Source organism: Sebastes fasciatus, chromosome 1 (genome assembly GCF_043250625.1).
Source record: "Sebastes fasciatus isolate fSebFas1 chromosome 1, fSebFas1.pri, whole genome shotgun sequence".
NCBI classification, from domain to species: domain Eukaryota; kingdom Metazoa; phylum Chordata; class Actinopteri; order Perciformes; family Sebastidae; genus Sebastes; species Sebastes fasciatus.
The window spans coordinates 36,366,900-36,375,922 of record NC_133795.1 but is presented as its reverse complement, the minus strand read 5'-3'; the positions used below and the strand labels follow the sequence as shown (position 1 = coordinate 36,375,922).

At 41.9% G+C, this 9,023-nt stretch overlaps 1 protein-coding gene across 1 annotated transcript; it reads left to right on the top strand.

Annotated features, from left to right (window-relative positions):
* Positions 1–3,783: 3,783 nt before the first annotated feature.
* On the top strand, positions 3,784–7,064 carry LOC141774360 (tripartite motif-containing protein 16-like). Its single transcript, XM_074646989.1, has one exon. The coding sequence runs from the start codon at positions 3,805–3,807 to the stop codon at positions 5,473–5,475; it is 1,671 nt and encodes a 556-aa protein (XP_074503090.1). The 5' UTR covers positions 3,784–3,804; the 3' UTR covers positions 5,476–7,064.
* The last annotated feature ends 1,959 nt before the right edge of the window (positions 7,065–9,023 follow it).

The following is a 9,023-nucleotide window of genomic DNA, read 5'->3' as shown; positions in this document are numbered from 1 at the left end:
ACCCTCCTCTACTGCTCTACTAGCCTCGTCATCAGCGTCCTCATCTACCTCTCCACTAGTGTGAACATCCTGATACTCTGCACGGGATCTCTCTGTGTGGGGTTTAGGGGTAGATTGAGCTCTCCTTCTTACGCCTCCATTACGCAAATCTGGTGGTAACATGGCTTGTCCTAACCTGTACTGTTCAGCCTGATCTCTCAGTTCTTCCCTTAGCCTGTCTATTTCTCTGGCTACATCAGACATACTACCCGTCTCTGAGGCTGAACCTGCTCCTCGTTCTTTTTCTATTTCCTCTTCTAGTTCCAAAGTACCACCTAACACTTGAAACAATGGTGCCATAACTTCGTTTGTATAATCACTGTCCTGTGGGGTTGGTACCGGACTAGGGGTAGGAGGAGGATAAGGAGGGGGGTTGGGATGTGGGCCAGGTGGGTACTGCTGATGGAGGGACATGTCATGTGGCGGCGGGCTAGTATGTGGGTTTGGTGGTGGGGGTGCGCTAGGACTGGGTGAGGGTTTCACTAGTGGTTTTGCTTCAGCGGTTTTTGCGTGGGTGGCTTTCGTCTGGCTGCCTAAGGCTGATAGGGCAGCCATCTGTATCACATTATATTTTACCAATTTACTTGCCAACTCGTCTTCTTTCTTCCTCAATTTCCTCCTTACAAACATATGTCCCTTTTCTTTGTCTTGTCCTGCTTGCAGCAGCTTTCTATGAACCACCTGTATTAATGCTCTCATCACTGGCATGAATTTGGCTTCACTTCCCGTGGCAGGAAAATGCCCTTCCTTCACTGTCTCATCTAGGTCTTGAGTCTCTTTATTTCTAGTCTTAGGATCAAATGTACAGATTACATTGGTCCTGACTTTAACCCATTGCTGTCCAAATGATAAACGGGGAGGCCCACAGCCACCCCGTTCCTCACAGTCTTTGTCAAATTCTCCGTCCATTCTGTCCAGTACTATTTCACACAGGTTTATTCAGTTTATGACAGTAACTAGATTCAGAGTAAATGGGTCGCTATGCCCCTCGCTGTGATCCTACCAACATAAGCTTCTACTGGACACTTTGATGTTCCAGCGATGTTGGCCCAGTATCAACAGTAAGTTTTAATTTTCCTCTGAATACTAGTTATTAATGTACACTCATACAGGCGCTCCAAGCGCTATTTTTACTAAACTCTAACGTCCTAGACGTTACTAAACTAGCGCTCCAAGCGCACTACTCATACAGGCGCTCCAAGCGCTATTTTTACTAAACTCTAACGTCCCAGACGTTACTAAAAACTAGCGCTCCAAGCACACTACTCTAGCGCTCCAAGCGCAGCGTTCCAAACGCTTTTCTAATGTTCCAGTTTTTACTTTTGCAACATTTATCACTACAAAGGAGATTCAGCACAACAAGAGAGATAATTTAGAGTAAGCCAATTTGCAGAGTTCGATACAACAGATTCTGCTTACCTTAAGATTTCAGGGCCCTTTCTCTCTCTCGCCGGTCTGTCCGTCCTTCTTTGGACACGCTTCTCAATGCCGAAAATCACGTCGGGGTCACCAATTGAAGGAACTGGCCTTCTACCTCCGAGAGGTCAAGGCCCAGTTACGTGCTGGTTAATCTTGTGTGACAAAGAGATTTTCCAAACAGACGGGTTAAAGCATAATAATACAATTTATTCCGAACAATCAATGTTGCACAAGTAAAAATGAATAGAAAGAAAACAGCACCTGCCACCTCCCTTTTCCTCACAATCACTCTATTCATAACAAATCCAACAGTCAGGTTATTGTAAACATTCTTGTACATAATAAATCCAACAATCTGCAGAAGTACTACGTGAACCATTTAGCTTCTTCTCTTCTCAGAGTCTCTTAGAGTGGGTTAGGTCTGTGTGGCCTGCCTTCGCTGGTTCTTTTGTTTCATTCATGTTCTAGTCAGCTGCTCGATAGCGGAGTTTTAGTTTTAGTTTTTTCAAGTTATATTGAGTGTAGGGAGCCTTCCTTTAGGCCTGTTTTCATTTGGTGTTTCCCCTCTCCCTTTGAAAAAAATAAAACAAAAATGAATCCTACTGGAGTTGGCACCTTGCCGTGGTGGATAAGCTTGTGTGTCTCTTTAACCCTGTATTTCAACAGGAGACTGATCTAAGTTTCCTTATAAGTTCAACCAAGTCAGCTTGGTCACAGGTTAGAGACCGAACAAATATCAGCTCCTTTGCTCAGATTTGAAGGCCATTGCAAAAATAAAACATTGTCATATGAACCTGAAGTGCTTACTCCAACTAAAAAGCTCTCATGTCATCTCTGTCAGTTTTACTGCTAGCAATACAACCCAAAGTTCTACCAAAGTTCAGCATCACTTTAACTGTGATTAGAGGTTACTGGTAACCAAGAAATGTATCCAGCGTTATCTCCGTCAGTTTTACTGCTTTATTGGTCGTCATTCTACCATGAAGGCATGGGGGTGAAGTTTGACCCTGAAGTGACCATGCTCCTTTTATTTGGTTTTCATGTTTTTCTCAGGTTAAAAGCTTTTAAAAAGTACACTTAAAAAATGAGGAGGTAAAAAAATAATTTCTGTGATCTTCTGACATCTGATCTCATCAGCTTGAACGCACCTTGGAAATCATCAAGAGTCGTAAAATCAGTTTTCTGCAACGTTTTGGAAAACCTATTTTGCGGCCATTTTGGAAAATGGCTGCCGCGTCCGTCAGGGGCCGAATTGGCAGCGCCCCGATATCTATATCTTTTCGTGACATATAACCCTACATCTGTGCCTAATTTATTGCTTTAATCGCAAAATGCACGATATGTTATGAATATTTCAGCTTAGCTGCCCCGCTGTTACATGAGATTTAGATTTATTTTCATTTCTTTTCTGTAAATCTTTTAATCTGGAAAGAACTTTGTACTTAAGATTGACAAGTGTCATATAAATTATTATTATTATTACTACACTAGTTGCTTAGGTTACTTATCTCTACTTTCTTATGTAAAATGAAAAATTAAGCAGTAAAACAATGGCTTATGAGATTTCTTAAAAACAATCTCTGCAGCCTCAGGAGTGTGTGTAATGTGTCACTAGCCTGTCTGTAAACGGCTGCCCGTACAGGGGTCCGTTGCCCACACCGGGTTCCTGTCCCGGGTGAGGGAGAGTTTATGAGAAATGTGGAGCCATCACCAAAGCCTGAGGAGCCAAGAAATATTTTACAACTGAAAACTGAAATGTTTTCAAACATGGAGCAGGTTTGAACCGAGGCTCTGTTTGTAAATGACGAAACATACTGTGCGTTCCAAAACCCATTCTACCATACTACTTAGTATGACAGAAAAAAAGATTTCTTATGTCCCAATACATAGTATGTCAAATGCAGTGTGCCAAAAATACCAGGATGTCCTACTACATCTGGTCACATTTTACAGTATGAAAGCCAGCATGCTTTTCTGGCTGTTCTGACCCACAATCCTCTGCACAGCAGATATATTGTATTCATACTGCATGCAACAGTACGTACTTTGTAAGGGCAGCTGCAGTGTACTAGAAGTAAAAAGGAAAAGTATGTGATTTGGGACGTAGTCAGTCGTGCTGCTCCTCGTCCTGGAATGATTCATAGCTTGATAACTCCTCCCTCCTCTTCCTGCTCTCAAACACAGACAGCTACAATCGGTCCTCTTATTTCCTTGTTCCCTCCCCTTCAGATCGACAGTTTGAAGGTGGGTGTAACCAACATAACACATGATGATTACATCAGAGCTCAAACTAGTGTCGGTTCTCAGGAAGTGAAACTCAGACAGTCATTGCTACTGAGAGGTGAAATGGCGCAGAAAGGAGTTCAGCTGGACCAGGAAGCAATCTCTTGTTCGATCTGTCTGGATCTACTGAAGGATCCGGTGGCTACTTCCTGTGGACACAGCTACTGCATGAACTGTATTAAAAGCTTCTGGGATGGAGAGGATGAGAAGAAGATCTACAGCTGCCCTCAGTGTAGGCAGACCTTCACACCGAGGCCTGTCCTGCTGAAAAACACCATGTTAGCAGTTTTAGTGGAGGAACTGAAGAAGACTGGACTCCAAGCTGCTCCTGCTGATCACTGTTATGCTGGACCTGAAGATGTGGCCTGTGATGTCTGCACTGGGAGGAAACTGAAAGCCTTCAAGTCCTGTCTGGTGTGTCTGGCCTCTTACTGTGAGAAACACCTCCAGCCTCATTATGACTCAGCTCCGTTAAAGAAACACAAGCTGGTGGAGCCCTCCAAGAAGCTCCAGGAAAACATCTGCTCTCGTCACGACGAGGTGATGAAGATGTTCTGTCGTACTGATCAGCAGTGTATCTGTTATCTCTGCTCTGTGGATGAACATAAAGGCCACGACACCGTCTCAGCTGCAGCAGAAAGGACCGAGAGGCAGAGAGAGCTGGAGGTGAGTCGACTCAACATCCAGCAGAGGATCCAGGACAGAGAGAAAGATGTGAAGCTGCTCCAACAGGAGGTGGAGGCTGTCAATCGCTCTGCTGATAAAGCAGTGGAGGACAGTGAGAAGATCTTCACCGAGCTGATCCGTCTCATGGAGAAAAGAAGCTGTGATGTGAAGCAGCAGGTCAGATCCCAACAGAAAAGTGAAGTGAGTGGAGTCAAAGAGCTTCAGGAGAAGCTGGAGCAGGAGATCACTGAGCTGAAGAGGAGAGACGCTGAGATGAAGCTGCTGTCACACACAGAGGATCACAACCAGTTTCTTCTTAACTACCCCTCACTGTCACCACTCACTGAATCTACATCCAGCATCAATATCCGTCCTCTGAGCTACTTTGAGGACGTGACGGCGGCTGTGTCAGAAGTCAGAGATAAACTACAGGACGTTCTGAGAGAGAAATGGACAAACGTCTCACAGACAGTGACTGAAGTGGATGTTTTACTGTCACAACCAGAGCCCAAGACCAGAGCTGGATTCTTACAATATTCACGAGAAATCACACTGGATCCAAACACAGTATACACACAGCTGTTATTATCTGAGGGGAACAGAAAAGCAACATTAATGAAACAACATCAGTCTTATTCTAGTCACCCAGACAGATTCACTGGATGTTATCAGGTCCTGAGTAGAGAGAGTCTGACTGGACGTTGTTACTGGGAGGTGGAGAGGAGAGGGACAGGAGTTTATGTAGCAGTCACATACAAGAGTATCAGGAGAGCAGGGGGGGGGAGTGAACGTTTGTTTGGATACAATGATAAATCTTGGGCGTTAGATTGTAAACAAAACAGTTATAGCTTTTGGTACAACAAAGTCCAAACCCCCGTCTCAGGTCCTCCGTCCTCCAGAGTAGGAGTGTACCTGGATCACAGTGCAGGTATTCTGTCCTTCTACAGCGTCTCTGAAACCATGACTCTCCTCCACAGAGTCCAGACCACATTCACTGAGCCTCTCTATGCTGGACTTAGGCTTTATGGTTATGATGGAGACACTGCTGAGTTGTGTAAACTGAAATAGACAGAAGTCATTTAAGGGTTAAATTCAGTGTTTTAACTCTTAAACTTCTCTGGTGTCCATCATTGTTGCTGCAGAGCTGATTTGTGTCTGGACCGCAGAGGACCAGCCCTACAAACACTAAAGTGTGTCACTGACTGACTGACTGAGTGATGAAGTTACAGGATTCATCAGCGACTGTTGCAGGTTCCTCATTGGTTGTTGCTCTTTCTAAATGAAAAGCTGGAGAACAGTTCAGTGTTTATGTTTTCTGGGGATTGTGTCAGCGGTTCATTGAATCATTACATCGTGCTGTTGTTGTGCATGTGCTATTGTTTATAGTAGTTTAAGTTACGTTACGTTGTGCTTCGTATTGTGTTACCACCGTGCATTCACACCAAGCAGGAAGCACATTAGCAAGCCACACGTCGCTACTGCGGTATGAACCCAAAATAAACACACTGTGCTGTGATTTAATATCAATAAACGGATCAAAATGATGCCGAAATAACGATATTATGATGTTGATTTGTAAAAAGAGTGAATTCATGCTTTGTCAGGTCTGTCCGCAACACAGCAAGCAAACAACTTTTAAAATGCTTGTTTTCTGAACGGAGTCCGGATCGATCAGTGCCAGGCTATGCTAACATTGTAGCTGCTCCATCAACACTCCATCTAGGAATAAACACGGCAGCAACAACATCAGTGATGACGTCAACTTTGTAAGTATGTATATATTGTTACACACCACTTATATGATGAATGCTTTTGATACACATGCTTTAATAAAAAGCTGAAATACTTTTAACCTGCAGACTGTATGTCATGATGATACATTTACACCTTGTATAAAATGTATAATATACTGACTAGTAAATGTCACCATTTACTATTACTGAATGCAATTTGATCATTATAAGTTGTCTTTCAATCAAACATTAAGATATAAGTGGAAAAAACTGTTCATAAAACATGATAGACATGACCACTGATTATTTGTGTAACAATTGAGCCACAAATTCACATCCTGACCAGATACGGTCCAGACAGATACTCGCTTTAGACTGAGTCTTGTTCTTTTCATGTCTTCACTGCACAGAGATCAGCTGTCAATCAAACATTATGGGCTCTACTTTGTAAACTTCTCTGTGCTCTAAATGTTTGATGAATATTTGTATATATATATATATGTGTGTGTGTGTGTGTGTTGTGTGTGTGTGTGTGTGTGTGTGTGTTGTTGTTTCTCTTCCACTGCACGGGTCTTAAAGGAAGGTCTAGTGATTTATTTCTTATCATAGATATTCTGTTCTCACCACTTTTTGTAAAGATATCTAGAATCACATTTATTTGTTGGGCAGACTAAATGTTGTCGTCCAGATCGACGTACAAACGAGATCCTAAGATGTTTAATGAAACTGTAATTATCATGATCATAATCAATAAGGAAATCATTATTCTCTGTTACATCGCTGAGATTCTGCTCAAACAAACTGATTGTGTGGATGAAAATGAATCTGTACGTGAAATCATTGAACAAGAGTCATTTAGCAGACTTTACTGATGGGATGTGTGAACAAACTGAAGGTTTCTATAATCAATAAACAAGAATGAACTAAGTCTTTTCTTGTCTTTTTTCCAGGGTATCATACAAAGCTGATGGAGTAAATGTGACTAGGAGAGAATAACTGAGGCAGTTTTCCTCCTGAAACACCACAAAGTCCAGTGTTCATGTTTAGAGTCAGTCAGTCTCTGTTAAAAACAATCTAAAAAAAGATTAAAACTAAAAGGTAACATAACTTATTAGTTGTGACATGAGGATTTTGTTATCATAGTTATTGAACACAATCACAAGTTCATATATTGAATACAAATTCCAACTTCTTTCCCCACATACTGATAGAAGAACGCTCTTTTTCTCCACTTCAGCTCGTATTATTCCTCTGACGATACGCTCAACACTTGTTTCTACACCGTGTTCAGAACGTTTTATTTTCACTGGGCTTGTTGTCTCCTCTGTATAACCACAGCTGTGGTGCTTTGGTGATTCTCTGAGCAACCTGGAGAGCACACAAACGGGACTATTGTTTGTTCTTCATTCAAACCGTATCATGCAGCTTTAAACACAACAACTGTTGTGGATTTATGGCTTTTTAAACTGTTTTGGATACATGAATGAAACCGTCTTGCCACATGGACTCTACATCTCTTTCTTTACATATTTACATCTCTTTCTTTATGTGCATTTATTTTGTTCGTTGCAATACATGAGATTGATTTAAAGTGTGTATTGATCAAATCTCTTGGATTTTTGTGTAAGATGCATTACAATAGCCACAATGAGGTGGATCACCAGACGGTGTGTGTGTGTGTGTGTGTGTGTGTGTGTGTGTGTGTGTGTGTGTGTGTGTGTGTGTGTGTGTGTGTGTGTGTGTGTGTGTCTGTGTGTGTGTGTGTGTGTGTGTGTGTGTGCCTGGCAAAGCTGTATATAAAGTTGTTTCTGACACTCGCGTCTGTTTGACGTTGGTGTCGGCAGAGATGTTGGTTTTTGGTTCAGTTTAACACTCTTTGACTAAAGACAACAACATAGAAAGAGTCAAGTCTATGTAGTGTTCTCCTTTTCCAGTTTGTTCAGAGCTCCAAAGCCTCAAACACATATCTGTTGGGGTGAAAGAGCTTCTTCGTTTCATTATCTGAGCAAAGAAAAAAGCCCATGCTTAAAATGCTGTTAGATAACTGGAAGTTTGGGGAATTTCTTCCTACTACTTTTTCTTTTTAACAAATCTACAATAATAGAGAGAATCCTGTAGTTCAGGCTTTTTTTCTCCATAAAACACCAGACTTTGAGAAACTTAATAACACTTTTTACCATGATGACTACTGTGGGTTGTCAGGCTGATGACGACTAAAACTGGTGGACACATTTGAGTTTCAGATGTCCTACAGAACCTCTGTCTTTCCTTGAATCTAAACTTGTTAATACAATATATTGTATTACCCCAAGTGATGCTGTACAGGTCTTGACCAGGGAGGTTTTATAGAGAAAACTTCATAACAAAAAAAGAACTCACATCTGTGTCTTTAATTATTAAGGTGTCTTTAGGGTGTCTGGGTAGTGTGTAGGTCTTGGTAGTGTGTAGGTCTTGGTCTTGGTAGTGTGTAGGTCTTGGTAGTGTGTAGGTCTGGGTTGACCCTCACCTTTTACCATCTTAGGTTTATGGCATTTCACATTCTTCCTGTTTTTGACCCTGGAATGTTTGAAAGGTCACTATCCATCATTTTATAATTTTTTATCTCTCTCTCTCAGCACGTTTTAAAAACAACCGCAGTGCTGAACATGTACATTTTGACAATAAACACTAGAATGGCACTCGGAGAGCGCAGACCTCCACCAAGGTGCCTGACTTTAAAAACAGATCACAGCTCACAGCTGGCGGTACCGTGAGGTGGTCGGCTTGTTATTACAGTTTTTCTCAATTGTTTACACACAAATACTGGTACTTGACACACAATGACCACAACATGTAACTCATGCACCAACCCCCTGAACCAATTCTGCTAAACTACAAGCACAA